General features: G+C 43.5%; 2 protein-coding genes across 2 annotated transcripts in view; one reads left to right on the top strand and one right to left on the bottom strand.

The window, feature by feature from the left end:
- LOC144653134 (endothelin-converting enzyme 2-like) overlaps positions 1–24,214 on the top strand; it is a 116,181-nt gene that overhangs the window by 41,216 nt on the left and 50,751 nt on the right. The window contains exons 8-9 of the mRNA XM_078513057.1: positions 21,774–21,851; positions 22,537–22,640. Coding sequence (XP_078369183.1) covers positions 21,774–21,851; positions 22,537–22,640 — 182 coding nt within the window. The remainder of the gene's footprint in view (positions 1–21,773; positions 21,852–22,536; positions 22,641–24,214) is intronic.
- LOC144653130 (uncharacterized) lies at positions 2,684–5,660 on the bottom strand. Its single transcript, XM_078513052.1, has one exon. It carries the CDS (start codon positions 3,995–3,997, stop codon positions 3,053–3,055), a length of 945 nt encoding a protein of 314 aa, XP_078369178.1. The 5' UTR covers positions 3,998–5,660; the 3' UTR covers positions 2,684–3,052.

Here is a 24,214-nt window from a genome sequence, read left to right as displayed (position 1 = left end):
CGTGAACGACGTGACAAAGGGTCACACCACGCTCATTGAAATTGCGTGACATCCCAAGCGGCAATGGTAACGTGTGTTTCTTGAAGCGTAGTACATAAAGGTGGATTTCCACTGTCGCGTTTTTGTTTACGCACGTTAACGCGCGTAAAAATTATAAACGTACGTAAAATGAAATTTTACGCGCGCGATTACGTGCGTCGAATTTACGTTGTCCAATTTCCAATGCCACGTTTTTTTCCAGGTATTTACGCACGTGACGCGCACGTTTACGCAGGTAGCGATTTTGGGGGTTTTAAAAAAAGTTGAACCGAGTTCAACTTTTTTCGCGGCTGTCTGCGGTTACGCAACGATTTACCCAATCATACTTTTGGATTTCGTCTCATGACACTACTTACCATGTGGAAAACCATTTTGTTTTAAATCGCCCATCGATTTACTTGGGAAAACATTCAGATGTAGAAACACTTCTCATCGAGAAAGTCTTAACATTTCAAGAAATAATCTATAGAACTGGCTACAGAACCAAATTACACGAACGCAGTAGTGAAAGAAAACGCCTGGCGTCAGGTCACGTAGGCTTTGAACCGGGAATCCGGGAAGGTCGCCTCAAATCTTCTTTTACTTGATGGTGTCTTTCGGAAGTATTTATAAAATGCCTCTTAGTCATATTCACGCATTTCTTTTTCTAGCGTGTGGTACAAAGTGTTTTCATGGCAGCCATGTTGGAAGAGTCAAACAACAAGATATTTGCATAAAAATGTTAATGATTTTTTCCCAAAGGAAAAACAACTTATTGTTTCACTTCTCCAATATGGCCGACAATCACGCACTCTATTCACCAACTTGATAATTCAGTATGGCGGGCATTTACGCACGTTCAACGCGCGTAAAAAGGAAACGCTTTTTATTACTTTTTACGCGACAGTGGAAATTTGCCTACGTATCTTTTTTTACGCGCGTTTTACGTACGTAAATATTTACGCGTCAGTGGAAATCCACCTTAAGACAAGTAACAGAACACTTTGTTCTTCCAACAGTCTTGTAAAAAATAAATTGATTGATAAGTTCTTTGTTTTTTCGCCTTGTATCTCGAATTACTCGATTCGAAACTTGAAGTTGTTGACTGCTACAGTAACTCATTGATTAATTCATAATGTCAACTTTTATTCGAATGAAAGTCCACACATCGTTCGCATAGCGGACTCACTTTTACTGTTATTTACTTTCATGTCTGCCGGACAGTTTTACGGAAGCGGCCCGAAAATTGCAAATATTGATTGACCTTGGTGTGTATGCTGCTTGCCGAGAATTTTCTGATCGGCAACGTTTTGGTAAAAATCAATTTATTAAACGATTTCATGTTCGTAGGCTTGGTGGCTCTTCATTCCGTGTCGAGTAAATGATCATGTCATTCATTTATTTGTTTTTCCAATTTTATGAGGGTAGTCACGCTAGCCAATATATTCTATAATTTATAAAAATTCGTGGATTTTCTCTGTCTTTTCAAGGGAAAAAGTTACAACTACTCAGGTCTTTTGTTTTTTAACTTAAAGGAATTTCTAAAGAACACCTAGTGGAATTTTTGTTTTCCAGTGCATGGTCATTTTTTTATTCCTCTAATAAAAAAAAAAGACAAAGAAACAAAGAATTGTTTCAGTTGTTCGTTACCCACCAGTGATCCAATTAGTAGCGTGGGAACGCTCAAGTATGATTGGTTTAAAATAGGTGAAATGTACATGTTTGCTGAAAGCATTTGCAGAAGCATCATCAGAACTTGCACTGTCTAGGACTATAGCGAAAGGAACTCTTTATATCATTGAACTGACCTAATAATTGTACACCGGTTACGAAGTTTTGTTTCACAAGGCCAAATCGATGTTGCTGTTTCAGAATCCGAACTTGCAGGTGCGTCGTTTACCGCGGTCAAACAGAGAAATATGCCAAAACCAAGACGTTCAAGTACTTCAAAGATAAGGTTTCGATTTTCACAGTTCCAAGTTTGATACATGACCGGTATCGCAGGGTGGTAAAGGGGCGTCCCAATCAGTCCAATCACGAAACACGAGCTTATTTTTAATTCACTGATCACGTACAATTTTTAGTCTATTTCACGAATGACATATTTAGCATTTATTATCGAAGAAAATGAGCTTTAACTGGTTAGGTAATTTGCGTTGCATTTACCTTTCAATAGCATCGTAGCAAAGCGTGATCCCTCAGGCGAGCTCACAGTGTGAGACAAGTCCTACAGCGCATAACTCCGGATCGATTAGCTTCATTCTTCGTCTGTCAATTTTGCTTCACTACCGTATTTTAATCTATGAGTACGTAATTTATCTTTGGTTTTCACGAACGTGTTCGGCCGAAATCACGAATCAATGTCCTTAAAATAAGCAGATCACGTGTCTTTCTAGACTGCAATTCACGGATCACGCCCAGATTCGGAGCTGTTTTCACGTGTCACGCGCTAATTTTCGCCCAAATCACGCGTCACGCATAACCCCTTTGCCACCCTGGTAACGTGACAATTAACTATGCTTTTGGGGGCTTTATTAAAAAAATCAACGTGTTTAAAAAATGGCGATATGTGGGCTTGACTGCGCCATTTTGTCAAAGCAATTTGGTTTAGATGCAAGACATATAAAAAATATAAACACTCTTATTGTTGTCGTCAATTGTGGATACAACAGTCCAACCAACAAACGATTCGTCCAAGTTTAATTCTAATCAGTCAGGTTTCGATTTCTTCCATGAGTGCTCACAGACTCTTACAGCGGAAGCTTGGTTAGTTGATTACGCTAGAAAAATCACAATACATTAGTGGTTAGAAAATTTGCGATAGTTACAGGTTAACTGTGAAAAAACAGTATTACAGAATGGAAAATGTTAACAAGGACATACTCACCAAGCTCGCCGCTCGACACGAAAAACTCAAAACACAAGTGTGAGCGAGAGCCTGGCGAGTATGTCACGTGACATAAAAACGCGGGAAATGTTCGGTTAATGTTCGGCTTTCTGTCGGCAACATCTTCCCCTTTGTGCGCGACTACGTTCAAGAGTCGGCCACTTCTTCTAGCATACACAGTTTCGTCACTGGGCGGACGTAAACACCAGCTTTCGTCTTGATTTCCGCAGAGCGCACTTTCCCATCGTCACCACGTACAACATGGGTTACTCGCGCCAATGGCCAGCGACCACGAGGAAGGTTATCGGTCATCACCAGAACAAGATCTCTTTCGACAACATCGCGGGACTCACGGCGCCATTTGGGTCTCACAGTAAGAGATGGTAGATACTCGTGAAGCCAACGCTCCCAGAAATGATTGGCCATTACTTGAGCATGTTTCCAGCGCTTTCTGCTACATAGATCGCGGTCAGTCACAACATCTAGGGAAATGTTCATGTTCGCACGCCCCAGCAAGAAGTGGTTAGGGGTGATGGCCTCGAGTTCGTTACAATCACTGCTGACGTGCGTCAGTGGTCTGCTGTTCATCATGGACTCTGCCTTAGCCATGAATGTCAAGAGGGTCTCATCCGTGACACGTTGGTTTCCAGCGACAGCCTTCAGCGCTCGTTTCGCAGACTTCCCCAACCGTTCCCAGAACCCACTGAAGTGAGGCGCAGCAGGTGGGTTAAATTGCCACTGCACTCCATGTTGTGACAGCTCGTCAGTGATTCGCTCCTTGTTCAAGCGCTTAAGGACGTCTTGGATTTCTCTTTCCGCTCCGACAAAGTTCGTTCCGTTGTCAGACCAAATGTGCGATGGTCTCCCCCTCCTCCGCACCATCCTTTGCATCGCCATAATGCACGCGTCCGTTTCCAGGGAATGGGCAATCTCTATGTGTACAGCTCTCGTGGTCATACATGTAAAGAGTACGCCGTACCGTTTCTCTGTTTTCCGACCAGACTTCACGTAGATTGGCCCAAAGTAATCTACTCCAGTGTGTGTGAATGGCGGTAAAGGGTAACCAAGTCTCGGTTTGGAAAGGTCTGCCATGATGGGTGGTCGGGGTTGCGCCCTTCTCCATCGGCACGTTCGACATGAGTGTGACACTTTGCGTACCGCACGGACGCCTTGAAGGATCCAATAACGTTGTCGGAGATTGTTCAACACCTGCGCATCACCAGCACATCGCGATTCAAGGTGATGATGTAAAATAAAAAGACGTGTGACTTCGCTCTTCGGATCCAGGATCACAGGGTGACGGCTTTCTTCCGGTAAAGGGGCTTTGCGCAATCTTCCATCCACGCGAATCAATCCATCTTCATCTTAATAGGGGGTGAAAGCCAGCAACCTGCTTTTCGGTGGTAGTGGCAAGTTCTTCAACAAGGCTTCAAAGTCATCTGGAAAAGACTTTCTCTGCGAACATTTCACTGCCAACACCTCTGCACGTGTAAGCTCACTAACCGGCAATGGCCCTTTGATCCGACTCTCATTGGGAAGCCTTGCATTATGAATGAAGCGGCAAGTCCATGCTATGACTCGACGGTAACGGGTCCAGGATGAAAACTTCTCGGGATCTGGAAGGGACTCTGCAGGGCTGCTGACCAGGCCACACCAGTTGGTCTTCTTCAATTCAACGTCTTCCTCAGGGATTGGCCCTTTAAGTTCCTCTTGCGGCCAATGTTCTTCGGTCTGGTGCAGGAAGGCTGGACCTGCTACCCATCGGCAGTCACTAGTCAGTTCTGATGCTCGTAGGCCCCGCGTGCAGTCATCAGCTAGATTTAGGCGACCAGGAACAAACCTCCATTGTGCAGGACAGGTGGAGTCCTGAATCTCAGCCACTCTGTTGGCTACGAAGGTATGGAATCGTCGACTTTGGTTTGCAATGTACAACAATACAGTTTTTGAATCACTCCAGAAGACAGTCTTAGATATGCATAGTACATTATCCTCCCTGCTCACTCATGAGCATAAAGTATTGGGTAGTGACCCCTGACGAGCAAAGCTCGAGAGGGTATGCCGAAAGAACTAAGAGCAGAAGGGGGAGTGGTGGGTGGGCGCACCATCTATCCCTCATTTTTTATTTATTATTATTCATTTCAGTACACACAAAGAGAAAAACAAAACAAAACAAACAAAACAAAACAAAAGATAAAGATACGGTAACAATACTTCTTAAAATCATCTATCCTTCGTATTAATTTACTTACTACCTTTACTGACTTACGTGCATAACATAAGGCCTCCACTTACTTACTATCTTTGGCCAACGTTCGCAACAACTGACAATTCTAATTAATTCTATTTTATTATATAATGCTAATGACGTCACTGGGGATGCTAATGAACTATGAATAGTACATTAATCTCCCTGTTCACTCATTAGCATTAAGTATTGGGTAGTGACCCCTGACTGCGCCTCTCCACAGACTGTGCCTTTATCAACCATTCCCTTCTCAACATACCTTCCATATCTTATTCCTTACAACGTACCCATTCCTAATCCTATACCAAATCCCATACCTTATCCCATACCTCATCCCATACCTAATCCAATGCCTTCTTTCATTTCTTATCCCATACCAAACCCTCAACCCCATTTCTGAATTCGAAGCATCATTATTCTTGCTGTGACTAATTAATAACACTACTTGATTTCACACGAAAATAGCCAAATTACAAAACTACTTAAGTTTTCTCTAGGGTAATAATAGGCTATAATATCCGGTTTATTAAAACGACGCTGAGGTCCAAACAAAGCAAGCCAGGATAACGCTTATACCACCCGACCCCACCCCTTGATTCGACGTAATACAATGTAAGCGGTGTCCACGCGATTTACGTTCCTCCAACCAACATGGGTCATAACAGATTCTAAAGTTACACGAATGAGATGTTGAATCACCCGCCATTTTCTAAAATTTCCAAGAAGTTGCTGTGCGTCAAAAGACAAACTGCAGCTGGCCTGAGCTGACACGGAGTCGGCGAGAATTTAATACTAACGTCACATAGTGTTAAAATGCTTCAGTTCCCATAATCGATCGGGCGTCAAGCTAGGTTTATTTTGGCGCGAAACGTAAACAGTCCCGTACTATTCCTAAAACATTGTCCGCGATTGTTTACGCGATCTTCTTGCCCACTTGCCCGCAACAAAAAGAGTTAACCGTTAAATTTTAAACCAAAATGTAAGTGGTATTGGTGACTTAAGCCTTCTTAAGGTCTCTTACTAGCGCTGCTACCTTTGTTAGCAATCAGGGCTCTGCTTCAATGAGGGAGCACTCCCGGCCAAAAAGAAACCATTCTCGCACAGCCGCTGAATAAAACTTAGCTCCGTTAAGCTGTCAGATTACTGTAATCTGTTAATACGATATCACTGAGAGCACCATTACAGTTGGTAAGTAAAATTGAGGCTAATCGCAGAGCCGGTCCACTCTTTCGTAAATCTAGAATCGTGAAATCACCTTTATTTGGATTTGTAACTGGCAAACGCAACTTAACATACACGTCAGTTGACAACATCCGTAGAAGGAACTGTTGTTTTGTTCCTACCGGCGTTGCTTGCAGGAGAACTGTGCGTTCGCGATCTTATTTTGATTCAAGAGTGACTTAATATCCAACTCCTTACCTACCAGGAGTCTAAAGACTTCCTTGCCTTGGAATGAGGTGTCTCTTACCGACCGTTTGTAACCACATCGATAGTAAAATCAATAGTTTTGCCATTTAGAAAAAATTGTTGCCGAATAGAGTGACAATCACTATAATAGTAACTGCTCTCCGACACGAACAGCCCAAAAGGGAGAACAAACATCTTTCGGTCTAAAGCCAAACGTAAACAGGAAAAGAGTCACATCCACAAAACTTTCAGTACCGGTAATTGTCTTTTCAACCCTCACATTATTACCGGCCAGCATAAGAGAAAGGTGTCATGTTTAAGCTTGCATAAATTAGAATACATTATGTTGCACGTGAGCAGTTGTGTTGTTGAATAAAAAATTCAAGATGTCGCTGTGTGCGTCCGAGTCTTAAGGTGGATTTCCACTGACGCGTAAATATTTACCTACGTAAAACGTGCGTAAAAAAGATACGTAGGCAAATTTCCACTGTCGCGTAAAAAGTAATCAAAGCGTTTCTTTTTTACGCGCGTTGAACGTGCGTAAATGCCCGCCATACTGAATTATCAAGTCGGTGAATAGAGTGCGTGATTGTCGGCCATATTGGAGAAGTGAAACAATAAGTTGTTTTTCCTTTGGGAAAAAATCATTAACATTTTTATGCAAATATCTTGTTGTTTGACTCTTCCAACATGGCTGCCATGAAAACACTTTGTACCAAACGCTAGAAAAAGAAATGCGTGAATATGACCAAGAGGCATTTTATAAATACTTCCGAAAGACACCATCAAGTAACAGAGGATTTGAGGCGACCTTCCCGGATTCCCGGTTCAGAGTCTACGTGACCTGACGCCAGGCGTTTTCTTTCACTACTGCGTTCGTGTAATTTGGTTCTGTAGCCAGTTCTATAGATTATTTCTTGAAATGTTAAGACTTTCTCGATGAGAAGTGTTTTTACATCTGAATGTTTTCCCAAGTAAATCGATGGGCGATTTAAAACAAAATGGTTTTCCACATGGTAAGTGGTGTCATGTGACAAAATCCAAAAGTATGATTGGGTAAATCGTTGCGTAACCGCAGACAGCCGCGAAAAAAGTTGAACTCGGTTCAACTTTTTTCAAAACCCCCAAAATCGCTACGTGCGTAAACGTGCGCGTCACGTACGTAAATACCTGGAAAAAAACGTGGCATTGGAAATTGGACAACGTAAATTCGACGCACGTAATCGCGCGCGTAAAATTTCATTTTACGTACGTTTATAATTTTTACGCGCGTTAACGTGCGTAAACAAAAACGCGACAGTGGAAATCCACCTTTAGTGACAAACATTACATGGTACCAGGAGTGAAATCTGGTAAAATGGATTCGTTCAAGCCTCCGGAAGCTTTGTCGCTTCAAGGAAATCCAAGTGAAAATTGGAGAAGATGGGTCCAACGATTCGACCTTTATCTGACGGCGTCTGGCAAAATAAAAGAAGACGAGAAAGTTCAGTGCGCGATCCTGCTTCACGTGATCGGCGAAGAAGCGCTGGAAATTTATAATACCTTCAAGTTTGCTACTGGTGAGGATCCAAACAAGATTGTTGATCTTAAGAAGAAGTTTGAGGAGTATGTCAACCCGAGAAAGAACACTGTGTTCGAAAGATATCGATTTTGGGAATGCAAACAGCAAGAAGGCGAGACAATTGATCAGTTTATTACCGAGCTGAAAACATGTGCAAAGTCCTGTGAATTTGGCGATCAGCATGACCTCATGATCCGCGACCGAATTGTGTTTGGTGTGAGAGATACCCGACTGAAAGAACGACTGCTCCGTGAATCGTCAGACCTTACCCTAGAAAAAGCAGCAAGTGTTTGCAACTGTTCGAAGTGTGGCACTAAGCATCTACCAAAGTCATGTCCTGCGTTTGGAAAGCTTTGTCTCGTTTGTAAAGGAAAAGATTACTTCGCCAGAGTTTGTCCGCAAATGAAATCTCCCGTACACATAGTCACTCCGAGCGATCAAGGCGCCATTGGTGGAGTCGAATTAGAAGATCAATCAGATAATGGAGATCAAGAATTATTTATCGGAACAGTGACTAGTGCACCGCCTGTCGAAGACTCGGCTTGGTTTACGAATTTACGTGTCGGCGGAACTCCGATTAAATTCAAACTGGACACAGGAGCCGAAGCGAATGTGTTGCCACTCAGTGTGTACTTAAAACTCAGAAATAAGTCACCGCTTTCGGAAACCAGCGTCATTCTCTCATCTTATGGAGACTTCAAGGTTAAACCTGAAGGAACACTAAACTTAAACTGTGAAGCTCGTGGAATGAAAGAAAACCTGCCATTTTTTTTCGCCGCTGTTGAGTCACCACCGATTTTGGGACTTTCAGCTTGCCAAAAATTAAATTTGGTCAAAAGAGTAGAGAGTGTTGCCCAGGCCCCACTCACAAAGGAAGAAATTTTGGATGAGTTTCCTGACGTCTTTACTGGACTGGGCTGTATGGAAGGCAGTTATCACATTGAATTGGATGATACAGTCATCCACCCACCACGGCGAGTGCCATATAGTCTGCTTGAGAAGCTGAAAGAAAAACTCCAGGAGCTAGAAGAGAAAGATGTTATTCAGAAAGTGGACAGACCCACTCGTGATGGGTCCCTGTGCCTGTGTTTAGATCCCAGAGATCTTAACAAGGCAATTCGCCGAGAGCACCACAGGATTCCAACTGCAGAAGATATAGCAAGTCGTCTAAGTGGCAAGAAAGTCTTCTCCATAGTGGATGAAAAGGATGGCTTCTGGCAAGTGTGTCTAGATGATGAAAGTTCTCACCTCTGCACATTCAACACTCCGTATGGCCGTTATCGTTTTAAAAGAATGCCATTTGGCATAGGTTCAGCACCAGAAGTTTTTCAGAAAAAGAATGAATCCATATTTGGAGACATTGATGGTGTGGAAGTCATATTTGATGACATAATTATCGCTGCTAAAGATGAGTTTGAGCATGATGCAATCATGAGAAAGCTTTTGCTAAGAGCACGAGAAGCGAAAGTTAAGTTCAATCCAGCAAAGCTCCAGTACAAAGTCAGTGAAGTCAAGTACATAGGGAACATTGTGTCTGAATCAGGATTGAAGCCAGATGTTGAGAAAGTGCGAGCCATAATTCAAATGCCATTACCCCAGAACAGAGAAGAGCTGCGGAGATTCTTGGGAATGGTGAACTATTTTTCCCAGTTTATTCCTAATCAGTCAGAAGCTACTGCCCCCTTGCGAAGCCTGTTGAAGAAAGATGTACTTTGGATCTGGTCACATGAGCACACACAGGCAGTGGAGCATCTAAAGGAGATCCTGTCAAGTCAGCCTGTTTTAAAGTTCTTTGATCCTTCCAAGCCAGTCAATTTGCAAGTGGATGCCTCTCAGTCAGGTCTAGGAGCATGCATTCTCCAGGATGGCCACCCAATTGCCTACGCATCAAGATCTCTTACCCAAGCAGAAGTGAACTACGCCCAAATAGAGAAAGAACTTCTTGCAGTGGTATTTGGCTGTGAGAGATTCAATCATTATGTTTATGGTAGACCAGTAGATGTTATGTCAGACCATAAACCGCTGGTATCAATCACAAAGAAGCCACTGGTTAATTCTTCTCCAAGGCTTCAACGCCTGCTTCTGAGACTTCAGAAGTATGAAGTCAACATCTCTTATGTTCCAGGCAAATACATGTATGTAGCAGATACACTCTCAAGACTTTCTGAATGAGCAGCATACAGATGATGATTTGAATGATGACATGGAGGTGATGGTCCATAGCCTCATTACAAATCTCCCCATGACCCAGGAGAAATTGGCACAAATGAAGTCTGCAACAGCACAAGATGAAGACCTTCAGAAATTATGTAAAGTTGTTAAGAATGGTTGGCCTTCCCACAAAAGCCAATTGCCTGCATCAATTGCCCATTACTGGAGTCTCCGTAGTGAAATTCATGAAGTAGAAGGCCTGTTGTTCCTTGGCCAGAGGCTCATAATCCCACAAGATATGAGACAAGATGTCCTGAATTGTATCCATAAGAGTCACCTTGGTATTGAAAAGTGTAAGTCAAGGGCCAGAGCTGTAGTCTATTGGCCAGGCATGTCTACTGCAATTGAGAGACTGGTGGCTAAATGCCCAGTATGTCTCAAGTATCAAAGAGAGAACCAGAAAGAGCCTCTCCTGCCTCATGAAGTCCCCCAGAGACCATGGCAGAAGCTTGGTGCAGACATATTTGAACTGAACACTAACTCTTATTAAGTTGTGGTTGACTACTACTCTAAATATCCGGAACTTTGTCTTATGAAAGACAAGACAGCTAGCTCTGTTATAACTAGCATGAAATCAATCTATGCCAGACCTGGTATTCCAGATGAAGTTGTTGCCGACAACATGCCCTTCTCAAGCAAGGCTTTCCGTAATTTTGCAAGTGAGTGGGGATTTGAAATCTCCACATCAAGTCCCAGATACCCACAGTCCAATGGGATGAGTGAAAGAGCAATCCAGACCATCAAGAATTTACTTAGAAAGGCTTGTGCAGACGGAAATGACCCCTACATTGCTCTACTGGAGTACAGGAACACACCTATCTCTGGTCTTAAGGAGTCACCTGCTCAGCTGTTAATGAGTCGCATGTTGAAGTCCAAACTACCTACTGTGGAGTCTCTCTTGAAACCTCAAGTGGTTGATAGCCCCCAACAGAAGCTGCAACAGCGGAGTGATAAGCAGAAGATGTACTATGATCGGAATGCTAAGCAGCTGCCAAGTATTAAGGAGGGTGAAACAGCTAGAATAAGAAAAGGAAAGACTTGGGAGCCTGCCATTGTTACTGCACAACATAGTGCTCCAAGATCCTACATAGTTGCAACACCTGATGGTACCACCTACCGACGAAACCGTCATCACCTGCTCCCAACAGTCGAGTCGCCTCCACTGATCGCAGGACCAGCTATTGATGGGCCAGGCGTGCCTGTAGTAGCCGAACCGCCAGTTGCCGTCCCACCACCTGATGCTGCCACGCCCTCCCTAAACTCATCCAGCCATTGCAGTCCTCAACAGACACAGCGTACTTCCAGCGGCCGGACTGTCAGATTACCAGCAAGATTCAGAGAGGACTATGTTATGAACTGAACTGTCCACACTCAGTAACCAGACATTGAATCAGACTGTTTTTGATTTTATTGACTGTGTTAGCCTTTGTATTTGCTTACTACTAGGCTGTATTATTGTTTTGTTTATGGGCAAGTTCCAGTTAATAGTGACAACAGTGTGGAACAGACATTTCTAGTAATTTTCTGTGAATTGTTGTCACATAACTTGTTGACCTACTTTGTTTTTCTTTTGTTTTCTTCTTGTTTTCGGTTTTGTTTATTTTTTTTTTATTTTATTGGAAAGGAAGATGTCATGTTTAAGCTTGCATAAATTAGAATACATTATGTTGCACGTGAGCAGTTGTGTTGTTGAATAAAGAATTCAAGATGTCGCTGTGTGCGTCCGAGTCTTAGTGACAAACATTACAAAAGGTAAAGGCTTTATGCTACCAAAGCTATCATTGTATGCTGAGACGTATACATGGTATATGACGTATATGGAAACATGGAAACTTCGGAGAGCATGGGCGTTTATAATATCATCATATGACAATAATACCTGATTGAAGGCGTTTACAACGCGAGATTCTCCTTGGTGTTATTATCAAGAACGTCAGACTGCTTGTATCCTAACCATCCCAATGAAAAGGTTTAACACTTAACACTTTTTTTTTCAGCCTAAAGGATATCACAAGGTGATTAATGCTTCGCGGACTATATATACAGCGCTGAAAGGGTTGTTTGGCGACTGTAAACAATGCTTTAACTACAAATGTCACATCAGGGAACTGGTACACCCCATCTTCTAATAGATGAATAAAATTAACAGTTTTAGAGCAAACAACAGGTTTGATCGCGATCAAGTACCAGCCCGTCTATTGAGCATGCATATTAGTTGAGAAAAAATTGGTTGCGAATCATTGGATATCAAAATACGATCATATTATCCTGATTTCTCGTCTATTTCAGAAAATTTGTTCTGTTCGGGGAACTAAGACAATTTTTCCCCCAAAAATAGGTTTGCCTTTGAACAGAGTTTACAGACATTGCGTCTTCATATAACTTGAGGATATTTTGGCACAGTAAGCTGTTATGGAAACAAGCCAAGGGTTTGACACTGCCACTTAACTCGATACCATAGTAAATGCCACACAAAATGCTACATTATTATATCAGCAAACTGCTTACACAGTACACTGGATGGGACTTGAAAAAAGTGCTTCGTCACTGTTCTCAGGTATAAGACGTTCTACAAGGTAGATGATTGTATAATATGTCCGCCTTTGAACTTGAAGGTTATTATGGTTATAAAATACACCCGCCTAAAACTTATGGGATACTTGAGGGCAAAGATTTGAGAATGCCCGGAACGCCATGTTATGACCCTGTTTACTTAGCTATACTGTCTCTTTACCCGGTCATTTTCCCTGGGCTTACGTCTCTTTAAAACGTTACCCACATAGTTAAGAAGGTAGCACACAATATTTCACAGCTTTCCTACTCACGAAGAAATCTAAAGAAGAAAACCGAGAGGCAAACAAAAGTAGTAGACAAACTTAAGCCCAGGGAAAATGACAACCATGGCCCGCTTAGCGAGCTCAAGGGCAAGTCATGCAAGACAATACGCTTGTGGTGTCATTTCCCAGAACCAAAGTCAGTCGGGACAAGGAAAACGTATCCGGGCAGAACAAAATCCCTCGAGGCAAAAACAAACAGAAACTAGAGGTTAATGACAAGTTTATTGATGATTCAATCATTTAAACGCCAAACGGCTATCATCATACGTCATTCATGCGACCCAAAAGCTTGTTGGTATATCAACGCCCCATGTGGCCAGCAGGTCCAACATCTTGGCGGGAGAAGAGGCCGTCCACCTCCACCAACCCCCTCCTACGGAAGTAGGAGAAAAACGCGACCGACCAGCGAAAAGATCTGAAAGAGCATGCGTGATTCGCTTCATTAAGTGATCTCTGAATCGCCCTTGACACTTCCGCTCCCTCTTTGGACGCTAGCTTGAATCCTTATCAGTCTTTCAACTAGTGATAAGAACCTACTTGATCCAAGTCTATTAATTAGATCCCCAACGGTCTAAAATATTCACCAGGCCCTTCTCGATCGACTTCCGAAATTGGAACCTGCGTGGCCTAAAACATCATCATTAGACCCTACTCGATCCAACTCTATTTATTGGATCCTCATCGCTCTTAAATATTCACCAGGCCCGTCTCGCGATCGATCCACTTCCGAGATTGGATCCTGATCAGTCTAGATTTTCACAAGGCCCTTCTCGATCCACTTCCGAGATTGGATCCTACGAGGCCTAACGCGTCATCACTAGACCCTTCTCGATCCACTTCCGAGACTGGATCCTACTCGGTCTAACGCGTCATCACTAGACCCTACTCGATCCACTTCCAAGATTGGATCCTTATCGGTCTAGATTTCCACAAGGCCCTTCTCGATCCACTACCGAGATTGGATCCTACTCGGTCTAACGCGTCATCACTAGACCCTACTCGATCCACTTCCGAGATGGGATCCTTATCGGTCTAGATTTTCACAAGGCCCTTATTGATACATTTCCGAGATTGGATTCTACGCGGCCTAAACGCGTCCTCACTAGACCCTACTCGATCCACTTCCGAGATTGGATCCTTATCGGTCTAGATTTTCACTAGGCCCTTCTCGATCCACTTCCGAGAATTGGATCCTACGCGGCCTAACGCGTCCTCACTAGACCCTACTCGATCCACTTCCGAGATTGGATCCTGATCAGTCTAGATTTTCACAAGGACTTTCTCTATCCACTTCCGAGATTGGATCCTACGTGGCCTAACGCGTCATCACTAGACCCTTCTCGATCCACTTCCGAGACTGGATCCTACTCGGTCTAACGCGTCATCACTAGACCCTACTCGATCCACTTCCGAGATTGGATCCTTATCGGTCTAGATTTTCACAAGGCCCCTCTCGATCCACTTCCGAGATTGGATCCTACATGGCCCAACGCGTCCTCACTAGACCCTACTCGATCCACTTCCGAGATTGGATCCTTATCGGTCTAGAATTTTTACAAGGCCCTTATCGATCCATTTCCGAGATTGGATTCTACGCGGCCTAAACGCGTCCTCATTAGACCCTACTCGATCCACTTCCGAGATTGGATCCTTATCGGTCTAGATTTCCACAAGGCCCTTCTCAATCCACTTCCGAGATTGGATCTTACGCGGTCTAACTCGTCATCACTAGACCCTACTCGATCCACTTCCGAGATTGGATCCTTATCGGTCTAGATTTTCACAAGGCCCTTCTCGATCCACTTCCGAGAATTGGATCCTACGCGGCCTAACGCGTCCTCACTAGACCCTACTCGATCATCTTCCGTGATTGGATCCTTATCGGTCTAGATTTTCACAAGGCCCTTCTCGATCCACTTCCGAGAATTGGATCCTACGCGGCCTAACGCGTCCTCACTAGACCCTACTCGATCCACTTCCGAGATTGGATCCTTATCGGTCTAGAATTTTTACAAGGCCCTTCTCGATCCACTTCCAAGATTGGATCCTACGCGGCCTAACGCGTCATCACTAGACCCTACTCGATCCACTTCCGAGATTGGATCCTTATCGGTCTAGATTTTCACAAGGCCCTTCTCGATCGACTTCCGAGATTGGATCCTACGCGGCCTAGAGCATCATGACTCGACCCGACTCGATCATATAACGTTTTGCCTGAAACAAGCAAAACAAAAGAAAAACAAAATTTAACAAAATGGAAATATAAAATTAAATCATGCTGCAAAGTCGTAAAAACACCATTGTACAGAACGTGCAACACGTGGCCCTGGGGACCCAACACAGGAGTAATTCCCTGAAGACCCAACACAGGAGTAATTAATGCAAAACAAAGAAAAATGGACCACGCTAACAGCAAAATTACAGCCCAAATACGAAAACAAAATTGCCGCCGGTAAAAATAACAGACAACAGTAAATAAAAGCCCAAAGATAACATTTGAAATGTAATGTGGGAACGCGCCACAGGCAAACGAGTGGGCGTGAAAAAACCCTAACCGAGAACTGTACACACCCAAGCAAAAGCCTACAGCGGCGCTCAGCCGAAAAAAATATGACAGTGCAAAAACTACCTCCAAACTTTCCTTTTTCAGAGGCTTGGCGGGTCCTTGGGACGTCAAAGCAGAACTTGTATTGGTATCCAGCAAAGACGGCTGCGAAGCCGAAGAAAGACTTACAACAACCAGAGTTAACGCATTAACGGCCGACGATACAGGAACCGGTGCAGAGACAGAAGCTGGAGGAACTTGAGTTGTCACAGATGGCTAAACTAAAAATAGTTGAGGCCGGATCCTGTCGTCCACGCTAGTCGGGAGCAGCATTGAAAACTGCGCTTGGTCTATCCATGGCCAACGTTCGCAACAACTGACAATTCTAATTAATTCCATTTTATTATATAATGCTAATGACGTCACTGGGGATGCTAATGAACTATGAATAGGGTGAGCTCTCTCTTTACAGTGTCTGCCAGTCGTACTGCAAGAAGTGCGGCTTAGAGCTCCAGGCGAGGGATACTAAGTTATCTTAAGGGGGCTACACGCGTCTTGCTCATCACAAAGGCAACTTCAATCCGACCATCAGGGAACACGTAACGTGCATAGCAGACAGCACCGAACCCCTTTTCAGAAGCGTCTCCAAAGACATGGAGTTCCACTCGTACATCTCGTGGGGCATCGCTACACAGGCATCTCGGCAGCTCAAACACTCTCAAGGCTGTCGCGTCGGCGAGCCAGTTCTCCCAAACAACTTGATTACTTTTGTCTAAAGGCTCGTCCCAGCCCCTTTTCTTGCGCCACAGGTCTTGAATCAGGCATTTTGCAGGTCACAGGAAGGGCGCCAAAACTCCGAGCGGGTCAAATACAGATGACACTTGACTTAGAACGCCACGCTTTGTCGGGGCTGACTGGCAGGAACTGACAGCGAATCTGAAGGAATCTGTCTCCGTGTTCCATAGCAAACCCAAGGAGCGCTCGACCGGCAATTCATCCAGGTCCAAGTTCACTGATGGCGACGCCATTTCCTGGGTGGGGATTTGTGATAAGACCTCGCGTGAAGAACTGCTCCACATAGTTAGCCTAAATCCACCGCGGGCAAGTAAAGCAGTAAGTTCTTTCTGAAGTTGAGTGGCAGAAGTTTCGTCTCGAACAGACTTGAGGAGATCGTCCATGTAGAAGTTTCTTTTAGCTGCCTCGATCGTTTCAGGTGAAAACAATGGATTTTCACAGTTGTCATCTGCAGTTTTCCTCAACACATAATTGGCGGTACAAGGAAAGAAGCTGCTCCAAATATTATCACCAGCATTTGGTAGACGTCAGGATCACGGTTTGTCTCCAGGTTGCGCCACAGGAATCTCAGGGCAGACTGGTCTTGCTCCATTATTAAATACTGATGGAACATGGACTCTATGTCAGCTGCGATGGCTACACGTTCTTCTCGAAATCGAAGTAACACTCCACACAAATTATTTAGCAAATCTGGTCCCACCAGAAGTTCATCATTCAAAGACACACCATTGTACTTTGCTCTGGCATCCATGACCATCCGTACTTTCCCGGGCTTGTTTGGGTTTAGAACAGGGTGATGTGGTAGAAACCACTGTTTCTTCACAGGAACGGCTGCTTCCTCTGGTGTCAGTTTACGTGCGAAACCTTTCGTTACATAGCCATCAATGATCTCTTTGTACTTGTTTGCAAGGGCGTGGTCACGCTTCAGAACTTTCTCTGTAGAGGTCAGGCGCCTCTCTGCCATGGCTCTGTTGTCTGGAAATTCAACGTCAGGCCTTTTCCACAGCATACCGACTTGGTATCTATCGCCTACGTGCTTAACAGTTTCTTCTAGAGTCTTCAGAGCTTTCTTGTCTTCAAGTGACCTCGGTGTTGTCTGTTCGTACTTAGTACCAAATGAGTCAGTTCTCCGCCAGTTCTGCATTTGCTTGTGCAGGAGGTCGTCCGGTGAAGGAACCGTGTGTATGTGCATAACATGAAGACCCCCTGTCGGGGCAAGGTCTTTAACGGAGCCAGTTAACGTCCATCCAAACGCAGTTCGTACAGCAGCAGGTTGACCAGGCGCACCTCTTCGGACTTCACGTTGCAGTATAGCCTCTAACACGTTGGCACCAAGTAGTACGGTCACATACTCAGAGTCGACATCCGGTATTTCTAGGTCGGCTACATGTGGCCAGGTCTGCATCACGGAACGAGTGATCCTTTGTTTCGGTAGGTTCAACTGAGGAACAGTCCAGGCTTCTGGGATCAAGATTGATGTCTCAGCACTGTCATCACTGGCTGCTTTCACGGAAAACGACACCTTCCTGGAGGGCTTGGATACTTCTTTGGAGTTAATGGTCCCAAGGGTTAGCACTTCTTTCGATCCCTCAAGACCCACTTAATCAGCAAACTTCTCAGGTATGTGTGTGGCTTGACTTCCAGAATCAAGTAGAGCATAGGTGTGTACAATTTCCCCTTTAGGCGTTTCCACAAGAAGAGGCACTATCTGCAATAGGACTGTGGGACTGCTGCATCCTACAACGGCCGCACCCACAAACACTGGCGCAGCTCCATGGATCAAGGGATGGTGATGTTTAAGGCAGTCGTCCACTCCACAACCCCTTCTCACACTGCACTCTTTAGCACGGTGCTCACCAGAACTTAAACATCGGAAACACAAGTTCTTCTCTTTAGCACATTGGGCACACTGATCCACGTTCAGTCTCTTAAAATCAAGGCAATCTTCTACTTTATGGGCCTGCGAGCAAACTGGGCAGTTAACCGGAGTTCTTGCAGGTTCGCGATTTCCATCCACTCTGGTTGTTAGGGTTGAGAATTCAGCGCCTCTGGCATCGCTTCTAGGTGGACGATACCGGTTGTTTCGTCTCCTATTCCCCTCTGGCGGTGTCACCTTTGATTAGCAGCTGTTCAGTGTCTGGTCTGATATCAACGATTTAGCACGCACTCGCTCCCGTCACCACTTGTCAAGGTCTGCCAAAGTTGCTGTTTTGGGCAGCGTTTCAACCCTTTTCTCTCCCCAACGAGTTTTCAGCGTTTCAGGTAACTTCTGGACTGCTCGCCTAAGGTTGTCCGTTGCAGCAAGATCATGTTCGTAGCTCAAACTCTTCAGGGTGGAAACAGCAACATGTAGCGTGTTGTAGAACGACCGCAGCTGGGCAAAGTTATCTTCACAGACTTCAGGATGATCAAAGATGGTCTTCAAATATGCACCAGCCACTGATTCCTCACTGCCAAATTGTTCTAATTCCTTCAGTGCTTCTCGATACAAATGCCCATGAGTAAGCATTCCACCAACAGCCTTCTTAGCATTTCCAGCAAGAACACGCTGCAGGTGTGTCATTCTTTGAGTGTCAGTTAAAGGTTGATCGTGTACAAGACACTTAAACAGAAAAATAAAGGTTGGCCACTTTAATGGGTTACCATCGAATCTTGGTAATTCAAGTTTTGGAAGTGAGTGTGGAAATACAGATTTCATCTCTCCAGTGTTAGTACGATTCGAGGGTGCACTACTTTTACCATCACAAAGTTGCTGCACCCACGATACATTCAGCCTTTCTTTCGGTTCACCATTACTATGTTCAGTTCTCTGAGTTGCGTTACACAAAGAAGTACGGTCATCCACTTGTAACGGCGTTGATTGTAAATTTGCCCTTTCGAGCCTTTGATCTTCTTTCTCATCACCTTCAAAGTCACGTAAGCGGTTCACAAGACTCTCCGGGTCATGTTTCTCCTCTTCCTCTTCCAAACGCGCTTGAAGTCGTAATCGCTCTCCTTCATAGATCTTCATACTCTAGTTCTCTTAGACGCCGCGATTCGTTTAAACGCCGCTCTTCTTCACGTCTACGGAGTTCTTCCTCAGCTAATCTTCGTTCTTCAAGTACTCTCCCTTCTGCCTCTTTTCTTGCCTGTGCTAATTTCAATTCATGGAGTCGCAGCTGTGTTCGTGTTTCACTAAACTTGGAAGAGGAACTCGAATGACTTTGCGAATAACTAGAGATTTTTGATGATGAAGCTTTGCTGCCGGGTCGACTCGAAAGTCCAGATAACGATAGCTTTTCAAAAGCATTCCCTTCTGTGGTGGTTTGTTTTGGTTTAAGAGCGGTCCAGTCTTCTTCGATATAGCGCTTAGGCGGTTTAATTTGTCTGCGAGGGCGTTCACGGCGAATTGCGTTACTTTTCTTGTCACGTTCACTGAAGTAACCGCTGGCCGTTTCCACAGTCCCGTCGTCTTTCATACGGGCGGCCATTTTTCGAACAAATACAAGTCATTCAACAGATCTTTCACAGTTCAGTTCGAAGTTTACACACACGACATAGCTTTTAAAAAAACGGCAAATAATAGCACAGTGCTAACCTCGGCTCTGCTACCAGAAATGTTGTCGTCAATTGTGGATACAACAGTCCAACCAACAAACGATTCGTCCAAGTTTAATTCTAATCAGTCAGGTTTCGATTTCTTCCATGAGTGCTCACAGACTCTTACAGCGGAAGCTTGGTTAGTTGATTACGCTAGAAAAATCACAATACATTAGTGGTTAGAAAACTGGCGATAGTTACAGGTTAAATGTGAAAATACAGTATTACAGAATGGAAAATGTTAACAAGGACATACTCACCAAGCTCGCCGCTCGACACGAAAAACTCAAAACACAGTGTGAGCGAGAGCCTGGCGAGTATGTCACGTGACATAAAAACGCGGGAAATGTTCGGTCAATGTTCGGCTTTCGTCGGCAACACTTATACCTGAGAAAACGGGAGTATGTTTACACTCAGCAGCTATTTTAGTGATCCTTAAGCCTGGTTTTCACTAGCGACGCAAGCACAAGCGCAAGGATAACAAGTCTTTATTTCCCCGTGAAAACGGATTCAACGCGAGCAAAAGAACAAGCGCCGGCAAACACAAGCACACGCACAAGGGTCAAATTTGTCCTTTTTGCGTGATTGCGCTTGTGCTTGCGTCGCTAGTGAAAACCAGGCTTTACTCATACTAACTCATCAATATGAACGAAATTCCCCGAAATAGAAAGAAAAGCTGCCTGATACGTTTGACTGCGGTGAAGGAGCATCGAGATTTGACCTTCCGTTATCATTTGAAGCTTGAGGCTGCAGATGCACTATCACAGGTTGCGTTTAATGAAATAAAAGGGACATCCAAACTTGCACGCACTGCCAAGCACGGTAGCGAAATGAACATTCAATTTTGTTGAACGGACTAAAGTCATATTGCAGACCATTATTTTAAAGTAAAAACTTTTATATTATTTTTGCATACATCCTGTGAAAAACGTTTTTCGCGTAAATATCCCAAGAAACCCAGTGGACATATGTCGACACTAGTTTCCGACTGATCTACACAGTGGTCCCTGATTAAAATTCCGATTTTTTTTTTAATACACAGATGAAATGGCAGCATTAGAAGTAACTGATCGGCTTATCAGCCAAATTGAACAAGGTTGTCATTTTCGATGCAATCGTTGTAAGGGTATTCTTGTTTGTTTAAGATCTTTCATTTTTGCTGCGAACTAGCGGTAGTCTCAAGCAACGTAACACCTCCATCCGAGGTCCTTGAATGAGTGAATTCAAATTTCCGGCCTTGTTAAGCATCACACATTTGTAGGTAAACTAAAAATCCAGAGATAGCTGGTTAATAGGCTTATACACAAGAAATCCACGGGGGAAAACCGCTGTTGCGAAATGACATGTAAAACAGCAAAATTAATGAATTTGATGTGTCAATTACGCATGACCCACGACGCACGACCCACGACCCACTATAGTATTTTTAAGCAACAAAAGCGGTTTTAGTTTATTATTTTTTGAGTGGATTAATGAAAGTCCAAGGAGGAATAATGTATTTAGTCTAAGGTGTTAAAAGGTTTCACCGGTTTCACAATTGCGCTACAGTGTGTTACGAGGCGGCCTATTAAAAGGGCCTCGATTGGGGCCGTTGGACCGCTACAGTCGCTGTGGATTACTTTGAGTGGGACCTTTGCTTTAGTAAAGAAGTGAAGGTGTAATCTATTATCCTGTTTTATTATAACCAGGCAGACGCTTTGGGAAGCAAGATCGGTTACGCAAGATACGTGGTCCGGCCAAAGGATCTTACAGCACGTTTCTCGAAAGTGAGTCACTCTTTGTAACAATTCTTGTGCTTTCTTCAAATTTCTTCTCAACACTCGTCCACTTTTCGAAGAGACATGTGTTTGTTAAAAAATTGCAGGAAATTTCAATTATCAGCTAGCTACCTACTAGCAATGGGTTTTCACTTTTGCAGCACTTGATTAAAACGAGCGAATTATATTAAGGGATAATAACCAATTACATTGATGAAATTTTTATGATATCCAGAATAATCAAAGGCGAGGCAGATATGATTAAGATAGGACGCTAGGTTTTTTTCATTTTTCATGTACGGGTAAGAACCTCAGAAAGCCGAGATAAAAGATTTGAAACCTAGGATGTTTTTAGCATTTCTTTTGGTAGCATTTTAAATCGTAAAATTTTCGTCGGCTTTCACTGGAGCTCATTCAGGAGCGAGCATGAGAGCATAATCATGGTGTTGCAACTCCATACTAATCAAATTTGATGCAACATCATCCAACATGTTGCAGCAGGATGGCTAAACGCGTGCAACATGTTGTTTCCAACAATGTTGCGTTGAAATGTTGCGTCCGTTTGGTCGGGCCTTATCCTCGTTTTAATTTCTCCTCACTTATGGCTCAAGTGCCGGATTTGCAACCTAACGTAAGGACCTTGAACTCGACTAGTGAGGTATTGAGTGAATGCATTTTGTTTATTCCCTAACAGCTCGTTATTAACTCGAAGACGTTTTTCAAAAACAACGTAGAAGTGGATAAATGGGTTAGACACCGACTATTTTCCAAACTTCGGAAGACGGTCGACAAAGAAAAGTGAGTTTAAACAAATAATTAAAACATTGAAAAGTACTTTCAATTTTACATAGAAAGCCACGTTACTCTGTGTTAGCTGCAAGTGCAGTATAAAGTCCAGAACCTAGGTAAAATTAAGACAGAAAGCATTGTATATGAACTTGTATGTAAATTTCACTTGTTGTCTCTAAAGTAAAGTTGATTAAGTAACGCCATAGTTATGGTAACACAAATGACATCAACTTAAGATTACCCATGGTCTTCGTTCTAACTGTGACGTCATCACTTTTCACTTAAACAGTTGCCAAGGTTTCATGTTCAGGTGGACAAGAATGTATTTAACTGCTCATTTTAATGATTTAAAAAATCTTTTGATTTAAAAATCTTTTGTTTAGCCAGACTTTCTCGTTGCCGTTGCCGCTGTGGTTTTCTTAATGAAGCGAGCTGCACACCGTTGTAAAGCTTCCACCATATTTGTCTTTCGTAAGGTGGGGGTCCCATTCGAGTCCCATGCTGTCGAGGTGTACTTTTCCACGTAAGGGCGAACTAACGCTTGATATGACCTGGCATATTGACGAAAAAAGCTAAGTACTGTGCGCGATTTGCCGTGTTAGTAAAATTTAAGATGTGACGGCGTTATTATATCTCCGATTGTATTTAACTCCGAGATAACTGCGAGTTGAATGTTTTTATTCCGCTTTTATTCCACGGACGAATGTTTGTTCTAGTCCATCACAATCGTTCGTGCGAGTTAGTTGTACATTTCCCGGCAAGTAACCAAGTAAGTTAGTTTAAACGTGCCTTAACGTCTGCTGGAAACACCAGTTTCTTGACACTTCTTTCAATGCAAGAGCGTGTCGTATTTAACTCTATCCAGCCCGGGGGGGACGAAAGTGTTCGCGCTGACTTTGAACGCCTACAACTTTTTCAAGATTTAACCAAACGCTGCCAAACTTAACGAGTTTATCTTAAATTTATCTGGCAATTATTTGATAGGATAGGTTGTTGTATCGGGAACATGGCGTTACCATGGCAACGCATTTTGATAGACAAATTTCCCAAATTTGTAGTGTTTTGTTCCTTTTAAGGAAAATTAACTTTAATGCAATCATTTTCACCTTTTAGGTTTTCTTTGCACCGTTTTATTGATTTTGAGTACTTTTCAGTAATTTTTGGGCGGTTTGAAATCCAAGATGGCGGATCCAATATGGCGGCTGTTTTGACATCTTGATGTATTTGTCACGAGATGTGACGTCATCATCCGACGTGACGCATATCAAAAAAAGATAGATTTTTGGATCTACTATATATCCTCTAAGTTTCATTGTGATGGCTTAAATATTCTGAAAGTAACCGAGGTTGGCGGGAGGGGGGGGGGGGGGGGAAATCCGCCCCCCGGTCTGAAAAGATACAAAATGCCCGGTCTGAATAGGGTTAAATAGATAAAGGTCTGGTTATTATTGTCACTACCCGAGGCAATCATTTTAAAAGCCTTGTATGATATTGTCCAGAGGAAGATTAAATTTGACTTCGCAACAAGAAGAATTCTTTATTGAATTAATAACTGTAGTGAGACATGAAAAAACGTTCTCTAT

This window comes from Oculina patagonica, chromosome 5 (assembly GCF_052425735.1).
Source record: "Oculina patagonica isolate OP01 chromosome 5, crgOcupat, whole genome shotgun sequence".
Lineage (NCBI taxonomy): Eukaryota > Metazoa > Cnidaria > Anthozoa > Scleractinia > Oculinidae > Oculina > Oculina patagonica.
Note: the sequence above shows the minus strand (reverse complement) of the source record. Positions and strands in the feature narration are given on the sequence as shown.